Here is an 11,489-nt window from a genome sequence, read left to right on the forward strand (position 1 = left end):
CCATTTAAGGATGTTTATACACTATATACAGGACATGAAAAATGGCTCCTAGAAACGTTTTTGAGGTTATTTGACAAATGAGACTATTTGTTTTATTGGCCTATTTTTATTAAAAGCAAAAAAAGACGTGATTTAAAAACATTTTAAAGTTCTGTATCTCTAATATGACCTTTGTGCAGGTCAGCTTGTAAAGATTTATGATATCTGCATAAAATTACTCACACAAGGTTTATTTACTGAGGATTTAAAAATGATTTACACAAAAGATTTGCAAACCAAGTTAATAACTTAACTTTTTCTTCGGCAAATTAATAGTAAAAAATATAAATGTAAGAACACAACCCCTGATAGTTTAATAGGACTTTATTAGAATTAAGCTTTTTATGTTTAAATTAACAATCTGAATAATAATTTATAATTATGCCTGATGTGCAATAGGAGATAGGTGCACTTAAAAAACGCTGTTAAAAACACCAAGAGCCATCAAAATTAGACCTGTTGACCCGAGTGACCCAGAGAGGGAGTGTGTGGACGGAGCAGAGCAGACAGATATGAAGTGAAAAGGCCCTGAAGATTTTTAAAAACAAACCCAATTTTAAAATCAATACAATACAAGCGGACGCTAAAATTTAACTTCCACAAAGAAAGTTGGACTGCACTGAAAGGTTGAAATCATTGGCCAAACCCGTACGCCCTCATTGGTTGCGAGAGGCTTCAAAGATCGACCAAGTCAAACTCAGGTCAACATAAAAGCCCGAGCAACAATCTGGACAGATGAGGTCACGTCAGCGGAGTCACTGGGCTCTGACTTCATTGGGAATAGGTTGGCCAGTCAGTACAGCCAGAGAATTGTTAATCATGCTTTCTACCATCCTGTGACAGGTATTCATGGTGTTGGTACCGATATGGGTGGTGATGACCACATTAGGAAGGCTGAGGAGAGGATGGTCCCTGCAACAAGAGACAGATCAGGAGCCAAAATCAAAAACTGCATCAGTGGTTTTTCCTGTGTTGGATCTGGGAAGATGAATATAGTGTCAGAAGTTACGTGTTGCTCTGACACCGATCAACAATCATTACTGAGATCACTAATAACCATGGAATTGTGCGGTCCGACCTTGGTAACGGTTCAGGATAAGTCACATCTAAAGCGGCGCCACGGATGGTTCCTGACCGGAGGGCGTCGACTAAAGCGTCCTGATCTACCACCTGACCTGATGCATGATGGGAAAAAAAACAGTGACTTCAAATGTTGACTAAACGGTTTCTTGGAGGCAGTGGGACACAGCTTTCACCTCTGCTGATGTTGACCAGTGTGGCTGTGGATCTCATGAGGGACAGCTCCCTGTGCCCGATCAGACCTGTAGTTTCTGGGGTCAGGTTCACTGCCAGAACCACAAAATCAGAGTCTTTCAGCAGCTCATCCAGACTCTGGCAGTATCTGGCTCCGACTGCCTGCTCCTCTTTAACATTCCTAAAACAGGAAAGAGAACGCTCAACCTACAGTCCCTATATCACCCTCAATCCCACCCTAGAGGGTCCCAACATGCCGAAATAGCTCAGTTGGGAGAGCGTTAGACTGAAGATCTGAAGGTCCCTGGTTCGATCCCGGGTTTCGGCATTGAGGTGGTCTGATGTTTTTGGTGGTGGGAGCTCAATAGGTCCAGCAGCTAAAGAGGCTTCATGTATGTGAATGTGAATGTGAATGTGCTGTCAGTGTCAGCAGTCAACCTCACATTGGAAATGAATTTTTCTATATTTGCAGTTTAAAAAAAAAAATTGTAGTCACCTTGTGAGTGCGAAAGCCGCAATTGCACCCCTGTGGCTCTCTCACCAGGGTCCTTTGACCCCTCAGCTACAGAGGGCATTTTTCTATCTGTAACAACAAAAAATCTTACTCTTGTTTCACATAACATAATAGCTGACTAATAAATGTGTAAAGTTTACACTGTAAACACCCTACTGAATGTAATAGTTCAGTGTGTTAAAGAAAATCACACACAACCAAAATAAAGTCGAAAGTGTCAGTGTCATATGTTGTTATTGCGGCAGTTTTGTCTAAAGCAATGAAATAAGTGCTCTTTAAGTAGTGCTGTTTAAGGATTTTAATATTTTTCTTTCCAGCATTCTCTAATGTGGCCTGCAATAATTCATTAAAGAAAAAACACACTAGGTACCTTAAACATCCCAAAATCTAACATTGTTATGTCTGTGTTATTAACCCCCACCCCCCACTACTGCTACCCCCACCCCCGCCAACAACACACTCACACACTACATAACTATTCTATTCTATAATGATGTGGAATCCCATTAGTGAATGAAGGTGTGCCTGAAAAATAGGAGAGATGTATGGAGTTGTGAATGTGCTGTCAGTGTCAGCAGTCAACCTCTCATTGGAAATGAATTTTTCTATATTTACAGTCTTTCCTTTTAATTGTAGTCACCTTGTGAGTGTGAAAGCTGCAATTGCACCCCTGTGGCTCTCTCACCAGGGTCCTTTGACCCCTCAGCTGCAGAGGGCACTTTTCTATCTGTAACAACAAAAAAAATCTTATTCTTGTTTCACATAACATAATAGCTGACTAATAAATGTGTAAAGTTTACACTGTAAACACTCTACTGAATGTAACAGTTCACCGTATTAAGTTCTTCCGAGGGATTTTTATCCTGCTAATAGTCATAAATCTAGATAGATTATATCCTTTCTGTCTATACCTGAGGGAAAAATGTAGTCTGCTATCTGAAATGATTAATGTAAGTCGTTTTTGGTTGGTCGTTTCACCTGAGTGTAAAGGTCATGCCATTTCGTTTGTCTGGGAGCAATGTTAGAACATAACATAACATAATGTTATAACATAACAAGTAATCAGAAAGGACGCACCCCAGCGTACAACTGCCCAAGAAAACAAGCAATTTCATCGGCAGAATAAAACGCAACCAGCTAAAGCTACGGCAGCAACTGCACAAACTTTATTGCAAAACTCCCGAATTAAAATATGTTCAAGTTACATTAGCGCTACACCGCCTGACAGGACTTGGACATATTGCATTAAGCATTTACAGAGATATTTTACGTGAAATGAAAAAAAAAACCGTAACGAATAACAGACCTCAGTTTGCACACGTACCTTGTCAAAATTCACCGAGATGTCCGGAATAAGCAGCGGGCAGATTTTTAAATTCTAAATAAACTGTGGGATCGATTGGCTTTCCCAAAGATTGAGACCGCAGTTTAATTTAAGATGGGGTACACTGTTGAAAGATGGAATCACGCAGATGATTGGCTGGTGAAAGATTGAATCACGCAGATGATTGGCTTTTGAAGTTCTGAATCAGCGACGCGATTGGCTGGGTTTATGTGGGTGGGAAGAGGAGAAGCTGTGATCTTTCATTTTCCAAACCCAAGGGGCTTTGACCATAAAGAAACCTACTGTTTTGTCACATAACCTTTTAACCACTATTACTACTTTTATTTAGTTTTTCCAGTCAGTATAAAGTTCTTTCTTCTTTAAATACACCGTATTTAAAACAATAAGCAACAGTAAAACACCTACAAACAGCTACTTTTGTTTTATGTTGTGAAACTTGAATGACAGTAACAGTTTTAACATTAGGTTAATATAGACATGCCCTGAACATGCCTCCCTGGTGAGGTGTTCAGGGCATGTCCCTCCGGTAGGAGGTCCCCGGGAAGACCCAGGACACGTTGGAGAGACTATGTCTCTCGACTGGTCTGGAAACCTGGGGATCCCCCCGGACGAGCTGGAGGAAGCAGCTGGGGAGAGGGAAGTCTGGGCCTCTCTGCTCAGGCTGCTGCCCCCGCGACCCGATCCCGGATAAGCGGTAGAGGATGGATGGATGGATGGGTGGATGGATGGATGGATGGGTGGATGGATGCATGGATGGGTGGATGGATGGATGGATGGGTGGATGGATGGATGGGTGGATGGATGGATGATATAGACAAACCACAAAAACCATTTAAGGATGTTTATACACTATATACAGGACATGAAAAATGGCTCCTAGAAACGTTTTTGAGGTTATTTGACAAATGAGACTATTTGTTTTATTGGCCTATTTTTATTAAAAGCAAAAAAAGACGTGATTTAAAAACATTTTAAAGTTCTGTATCTCTAATATGACCTTTGTGCAGGTCAGCTTGTAAAGATTTATGATATCTGCATAAAATTACTCACACAAGGTTTATTTACTGAGGATTTAAAAATGATTTACACAAAAGATTTGGAAACCAAGTTAATAACTTAACTTTTTCTTCGGCAAATTAATAGTAAAAAATATAAATGTAAGAACACAACCCCTGATAGTTTAATAGGACTTTATTAGAATTAAGCTTTTTATGTTTAAATTAACAATCTGAATAATAATTTATAATTATGCCTGATGTGCAATAGGAGATAGGTGCACTTAAAAAACGCTGTTAAAAACACCAAGAGCCATCAAAATTAGACCTGTTGACCCGAGTGACCCAGAGAGGGAGTGTGTGGACGGAGCAGAGCAGACAGATATGAAGTGAAAAGGCCCTGAAGATTTTTAAAAACAAACCCAATTTTAAAATCAATACAATACAAGCGGACGCTAAAATTTAACTTCCACAAAGAAAGTTGGACTGTACTGAAAGGTTGAAATCATTGGCCAAACCCGTACGCCCTCATTGGTTGCTAGAGGCTTCAAAGATCGACCAAGTCAAACTCAGGTCAACATAAAAGCCCGAGCAACAATCTGGACAGATGAGGTCACGTCAGCGGAGTCACTGGGCTCTGACTTCATTGGGAATAGGTTGGCCAGTCAGTACAGCCAGAGAATTGTTAATCATGCTTTCTACCATCCTGTGACAGGTATTCATGGTGTTGGTACCGATATGGGTGGTGATGACCACATTAGGAAGGCTGAGGAGAGGATGGTCCCTGCAACAAGAGACAGATCAGGAGCCAAAATCAAAAACTGCATCAGTGGTTTTTCCTGTGTTGGATCTGGGAAGATGAATATAGTGTCAGAAGTTACGTGTTGCTCTGACACCGATCAACAATCATTACTGAGATCACTAATAACCATGGAATTGTGCGGTCCGACCTTGGTAACGGTTCAGGATAAGTCACATCTAAAGCGGCGCCACGGATGGTTCCTGACCGGAGGGCGTCGACTAAAGCGTCCTGATCTACCACCTGACCTGATGCATGATGGGAAAAAAAAAACAGTGACTTCAAATGTTGACTAAACGGTTTCTTGGAGGCAGTGGGACACAGCTTTCACCTCTGCTGATGTTGACCAGTGTGGCTGTGGATCTCATGAGGGACAGCTCCCTGTGCCCGATCAGACCTGTAGTTTCTGGGGTCAGGTTCACTGCCAGAACCACAAAATCAGAGTCTTTCAGCAGCTCATCCAGACTCTGGCAGTATCTGGCTCCGACTGCCTGCTCCTCTTTAACATTCCTAAAACAGGAAAGAGAACGCTCAACCTACAGTCCCTATATCACCCTCAATCCCACCCTAGAGGGTCCCGACATGCCGAAATAGCTCAGTTGGGAGAGCGTTAGACTGAAAATCTAAAGGTCCCTGGTTCGATCCCGGGTTTCGGCATTGAGGTGGGCTGATGTTTTTGGTGGTGGGAGCTCAATAGGTCCAGCAGCTAAAGAGGCTTCATGTATGTGAATGTGCTGTCAGTGTCAGCAGTCAACCTCACATTGGAAATGAATTTTTCTATATTTGCAGTTTAAAAAAAAAAATTGTAGTCGCCTTGTGAATGTGAAAGCCGCAATTGCACCCCTGTGGCTCTCTCACCAGGGTCCTTTGACCCCTCAGCTACAGAGGGCACTTTTCTATCTGTAACAACAAAACATCTTACTCTTGTTTCACATAACATAATAGCTGACTAATAAATGTGTAATGTTTACACTATAAACACCCTACTGAATGTAATAGTTCACTGTGTTAAAGAAAATCACACACAACCAAAATAAAGTCAAAAGTGTCAGTGTCGTATGTTGTTATTGCAGCAGTTTTGTCTAAAGTAATGAAATAAGTGCTCTTTAAGTAGTGCTGTTTAAGGATTTTAATATTTTTCTTTCCAGCATTCTCTAATGTGGCCTGCAATAATTCATTAAAGAAAAAACACACTAGGTACCTTAAACATCCCAAAATCTAACATTGTTATGTCTGTGTTATTAACCCCCACCCCCCACTACTGCTACCCCCACCCCCGCCAACAACACACTCACACACTACATAACTATTCTATTCTATAATGATGTGGAATCCCATTAGTGAATGAAGGCGTGCCTGAAAAATAGGAGAGATGTATGGAGTTGTGAATGTGCTGTCAGTGTCAGCAGTCAACCTCACACTGGAAATGAATTTTTCTATATTTGCAGTCTTTCCTTTTAATTGTAGTCACCTTGTGAGTGTGAAAGCCACAATTGCACCCCTGTGGCTCTCTCACCAGGGTCCTTTGACCCCTCAGCTGCAGAGGGCATTTTCTATCTGTAACAACAAAAAAATCTTATTCTTGTTTCACATAACATAATAGCTGACTAATAAATGTGTAAAGTTTACACTGTAAACACTCTACTGAATGTAACAGTTCACCGTATTAAGTTCTTCCGAGGGATTTTTATCCTGCTAATAGTCATAAATCTAGATAGATTATATCCTTTCTGTCTATACCTGAGGGAAAAATGTAGTCTGCTATCTGAAATGATTAATGTAAGTTGTTTTTGGTTGGTCGTTTCACCTGAGTGTAAAGGTCATGCCATTTCTTTTGTCTGGGAGCAATGTTATAACATAACATAACATCATGTTATAACATAACATGATGTTATAACATAACAAGTAATCAGAAACGACGCACCCCAGCGTACAACTGCCAAAGAAAACAAGCAATTTCATCGGCAGAAAAAAATGCAACCAGCTAAAGCTACGGCAGCAACTGCACAAACTTTATTGCAAAACTCCCGAATTAAAATATGTTCAAGTTACATTAGCGCTACACCGCCTGACAGGACTTGGACATATTGCATTAAGCATTTACGGTGATATTTTACGTGAAATGAAAAAAAAACCGTAACGAATAACAGACCTCAGTTTGCACACGTACCTTGTCAAAATTCACCGAGATGTCCGGAATAAGCAGCGGGCAGATTTTTAAATTCTAAATAAACTGTGGGATCGATTGGCTTTCCCAAAGATTGAGACCGCAGTTTAATTTAAGATGGGGTACACTGTTGAAAGATGGAATCACGCAGATGATTGGCTTGTGAAAGATTGAATCATGCAGATGATTGGCTGGTGAAAGATTGAATCACGCAGATGATTGGCTTTTGAAGTTCTGAATCAGCGACGCGATTGGCTGGGCTTATGTGGGTGGGAAGAGGAGAAGCTGTGATCTTTCATTTTCCAAACCCAAGGGGCTTTGACCATAAAGAAACCTACTGTGTTTTGTCACATAACCTTTTAACCACTATTACTACTTTTATTTAGTTTTTCCAGTCAGTATAAAGTTCTTTCTTCTTTAAATACACCGTATTTAAAACAATAAGCAACAGTAAAACACCTACAAACAGCTACTTTTGTTTTATGTTGTGAAACTTGAATGACAGTAACAGTTTTAACATTAGGTTAATATAGACATGCCCTGAACATGCCTCCCTGGTGAGGTGTTCAGGGCATGTCCCTCCGGTAGGAGGTCCCCGGGAAGACCCAGGACACGTTGGAGAGACTATGTCTCTCGACTGGTCTGGAAACCTGGGGATCCCCCCGGACGAGCTGGAGGAAGCAGCTGGGGAGAGGGAAGTCTGGGCCTCTCTGCTCAGGCTGCTGCCCCCGCGACCCGATCCCGGATAAGCGGTAGAGGATGGATGGATGGATGGGTGGGTGGATGGGTGGGTGGATGGATGGATGGATGGATGGGTGGATGGATGGATGGATGGATGGATGGATGGATGGATGGGTGGGTGGATGGATGGATGGGTGGATGGGTGGATGGATGGATGGATGGGTGGATGGATGCATGGATGGGTGGATGGATGGATGGATGGGTGGGTGGATAGATGGATGGGTGGATGGATGCATGGATGGGTGGATGGATGGATGGATGGGTGGGTGGATAGATGGGTGGGTGGATGGATGCATGGATGGGTGGATGGATGGATGGATGGGTGGGTGGATAGATGGGTGGGTGGATGGATGGATGGATGGGTGGGTGGATGGATGGATGGGTGGATGGATGGATGGGTGGATGGATGGATGGGTGGGTGGATGGATGGATGGATGGGTGGGTGGATGGATGGATGGGTGGATGGATGGATGGGTGGATGGATGGATGGATGGATGGGTGGATGGATGGGTGGGTGGATGGATGGATGGGTGGGTGGATGGATGGATGGATGGATGGGTGGATGGATGGATGGATGGATGGATGGATGGGTGGATGGATGGATGGGTGGATGGGTGGATGGATGGGTGGGTGGATGGATGGATGGATGGATGGATGGATGGGTGGATGGGTGGATGGATGGGTGGGTGGATGGATGGATGGGTGGGTGGATGGATGGATGGATGGATGGATGGATGGATGGGTGGATGGATGGATGGGTGGATGGATGGATGGGTGGATGGATGGATGATATAGACAAACCACAAAAACCATTTAAGGATGTTTATACACTATATACAGGATATGAAAAATGGCTCCTAGAAACGTTTTTGAGGTTATTTGACAAATGAGACTATTTGTTTTATTGGCCTATTTTTATTAAAAGCAAAAAAAAGACGTGATTTAAAAACATTTTAAAGTTCTGTATCTCTAATATGACCTTTGTGCAGGTCAGCTTGTAAAGATTTATGATATCTGCATAAAATTACTCAAACAAGGTTTATTTACTGAGGATTTAAAAATGATTTACACAAAAGATTTGCAAACCAAGTTAATAACTTAACTTTTTCTTCGGCAAATTAATAGTAAAAAATATAAATGTAAGAACACAACCCCTGATAGTTTAATAGGACTTTATTAGAATTAAGCTTTTTATGTTTAAATTAACAGTCTGAATAATAATTTATAATTATGCCTGATGTGCAATAGGAGATAGGTGCACTTAAAAAACGCTGTTAAAAACACCAAGAGCCATCAAAATTAGACCTGTTGACCCGAGTGACCCAGAGAGGGAGTGTGTGGACGGAGCAGAGCAGACAGATATGAAGTGAAAAGGCCCTGAAGATTTTTAAAAACAAACCCAATTTTAAAATCAATACAATACAAGCGGACGCTAAAATTTAACTTCCACAAAGAAAGTTGGACTGTACTGAAAGGTTGAAATCATTGGCCAAACCCGTACGCCCTCATTGGTTGCTAGAGGCTTCAAAGATCGACCAAGTCAAACTCAGGTCAACATAAAAGCCCGAGCAACAATCTGGACAGATGAGGTCACGTCAGCGGAGTCACTGGGCTCTGACTTCATTGGGAATAGGTTGGCCAGTCAGTACAGCCAGAGAATTGTTAATCATGCTTTCTACCATCCTGTGACAGGTATTCATGGTGTTGGTACCGATATGGGTGGTGATGACCACATTAGGAAGGCTGAGGAGAGGATGGTCCCTGCAACAAGAGACAGATCAGGAGCCAAAATCAAAAACTGCATCAGTGGTTTTTCCTGTGTTGGATCTGGGAAGATGAATATAGTGTCAGAAGTTACGTGTTGCTCTGACACCGATCAACAATCATTACTGAGATCACTAATAACCATGGAATTGTGCGGTCCGACCTTGGTAACGGTTCAGGATAAGTCACATCTAAAGCGGCGCCACGGATGGTTCCTGACCGGAGGGCGTCGACTAAAGCGTCCTGATCTACCACCTGACCTGATGCATGATGGGAAAAAAAAAACAGTGACTTCAAATGTTGACTAAACGGTTTCTTGGAGGCAGTGGGACACAGCTTTCACCTCTGCTGATGTTGACCAGTGTGGCTGTGGATCTCATGAGGGACAGCTCCCTGTGCCCGATCAGACCTGTAGTTTCTGGGGTCAGGTTCACTGCCAGAACCACAAAATCAGAGTCTTTCAGCAGCTCATCCAGACTCTGGCAGTATCTGGCTCCGACTGCCTGCTCCTCTTTAACATTCCTAAAACAGGAAAGAGAACGCTCAACCTACAGTCCCTATATCACCCTCAATCCCACCCTAGAGGGTCCCGACATGCCGAAATAGCTCAGTTGGGAGAGCGTTAGACTGAAGATCTAAAGGTCCCTGGTTCGATCCCGGGTTTCGGCATTGAGGTGGGCTGATGTTTTTGGTGGTGGGAGCTCAATAGGTCCAGCAGCTAAAGAGGCTTCATGTATGTGAATGTGAATGTGAATGTGAATGTGCTGTCAGTGTCAGCAGTCAACCTCACATTGGAAATGAATTTTTCTATATTTGCAGTTTAAAAAAAAAAATTGTAGTCACCTTGTGAATGTGAAAGCCGCAATTGCACCCCTGTGGCTCTCTCACCAGGGTCCTTTGACCCCTCAGCTACAGAGGGCACTTTTCTATCTGTAACAACAAAACATCTTACTCTTGTTTCACATAACATAATAGCTGACTAATAAATGTGTAATGTTTACACTATAAACACCCTACTGAATGTAATAGTTCACTGTGTTAAAGAAAATCACACACAACCAAAATAAAGTCAAAAGTGTCAGTGTCGTATGTTGTTATTGCGGCAGTTTTGTCTAAAGTAATGAAATAAGTGCTCTTTAAGTAGTGCTGTTTAAGGATTTTAATATTTTTCTTTCCAGCATTCTCTAATGTGGCCTGCAATAATTCATTAAAGAAAAAACACACTAGGTACCTTAAACATCCCAAAATCTAACATTGTTATGTCTGTGTTATTAACCCCCACCCCCCACTACTGCTACCCCCACCCCCGCCAACAACACACTCACACACTACATAACTATTCTATTCTATAATGATGTGGAATCCCATTAGTGAATGAAGGCGTGCCTGAAAAATAGGAGAGATGTATGGAGTTGTGAATGTGCTGTCAGTGTCAGCAGTCAACCTCACACTGGAAATGAATTTTTCTATATTTGCAGTCTTTCCTTTTAATTGTAGTCACCTTGTGAGTGTGAAAGCCGCAATTGCACCCCTGTGGCTCTCTCACCAGGGTCCTTTGACCCCTCAGCTGCAGAGGGCATTTTCTATCTGTAACAACAGAAAAATCTTACTCTTGTTTCACATAACATAATAGCTGACTAATAAATGTGTAAAGTTTACACTGTAAACACTCTACTGAATGTAACAGTTCACCGTATTAAGTTCTTCCGAGGGATTTTTATCCTGCTAATAGTCATAAATCTAGATAGATTATATCCTTTCTATCTATACCTGAGGGAAAAATGTAGTCTGCTATCTGAAATGATTAATGTAAGTTGTTTTTGGTTGGTCGTTTCACCTGAGTGTAAAGGTCATGCCATTTCGTTTGTCTG

General features: G+C 42.0%; 3 protein-coding genes and 3 non-coding genes across 6 annotated transcripts; 3 read left to right on the forward strand and 3 right to left on the reverse strand.

Annotated features, from left to right (window-relative positions):
* Nucleotides 1-1,868, reverse strand: LOC115251824 (glyoxylate/hydroxypyruvate reductase B-like). The gene is made up of 5 exons (XM_029845489.1): nucleotides 1,835-1,868; nucleotides 1,547-1,670; nucleotides 1,296-1,474; nucleotides 1,118-1,214; nucleotides 1-951 (listed from the first exon to the last, which is right to left on the reverse strand). Exons 1-5 carry the CDS (start codon nucleotides 1,866-1,868, stop codon nucleotides 795-797), a joined length of 591 nt encoding a protein of 196 aa, XP_029701349.1. The 3' UTR covers nucleotides 1-794.
* On the forward strand, nucleotides 1,549-1,621 carry trnaf-gaa (transfer RNA phenylalanine (anticodon GAA)). Its single transcript has one exon. It is a non-coding gene; the product is annotated as a tRNA-Phe (tRNA).
* A 2,112-nt stretch (nucleotides 1,869-3,980) lies between the features above and the next one.
* On the reverse strand, nucleotides 3,981-6,437 carry LOC115251670 (glyoxylate reductase/hydroxypyruvate reductase-like). Its single transcript, XM_029844702.1, has 4 exons — nucleotides 6,418-6,437; nucleotides 5,278-5,456; nucleotides 5,098-5,194; nucleotides 3,981-4,931 (listed from the first exon to the last, which is right to left on the reverse strand). The coding sequence occupies exons 2-4, from the start codon at nucleotides 5,312-5,314 to the stop codon at nucleotides 4,775-4,777; spliced, it is 291 nt and encodes a 96-aa protein (XP_029700562.1). The 5' UTR covers nucleotides 5,315-5,456; nucleotides 6,418-6,437; the 3' UTR covers nucleotides 3,981-4,774.
* Nucleotides 5,531-5,603, forward strand: trnaf-gaa (transfer RNA phenylalanine (anticodon GAA)). Its single transcript has one exon. It is a non-coding gene; the product is annotated as a tRNA-Phe (tRNA).
* Nucleotides 6,438-8,818: 2,381 nt separating the features above from the next.
* LOC115251669 (glyoxylate reductase/hydroxypyruvate reductase-like) lies at nucleotides 8,819-11,152 on the reverse strand. The gene is made up of 4 exons (XM_029844701.1): nucleotides 11,120-11,152; nucleotides 9,962-10,140; nucleotides 9,782-9,878; nucleotides 8,819-9,615 (listed from the first exon to the last, which is right to left on the reverse strand). The coding sequence occupies exons 2-4, from the start codon at nucleotides 9,996-9,998 to the stop codon at nucleotides 9,459-9,461; spliced, it is 291 nt and encodes a 96-aa protein (XP_029700561.1). The 5' UTR covers nucleotides 9,999-10,140; nucleotides 11,120-11,152; the 3' UTR covers nucleotides 8,819-9,458.
* Nucleotides 10,215-10,287, forward strand: trnaf-gaa (transfer RNA phenylalanine (anticodon GAA)). Its single transcript has one exon. It is a non-coding gene; the product is annotated as a tRNA-Phe (tRNA).
* Nucleotides 11,153-11,489: the final 337 nt, after the last annotated feature.

This window comes from Takifugu rubripes, chromosome 12 (assembly GCF_901000725.2).
Source record: "Takifugu rubripes chromosome 12, fTakRub1.2, whole genome shotgun sequence".
Taxonomy (NCBI): domain Eukaryota; kingdom Metazoa; phylum Chordata; class Actinopteri; order Tetraodontiformes; family Tetraodontidae; genus Takifugu; species Takifugu rubripes.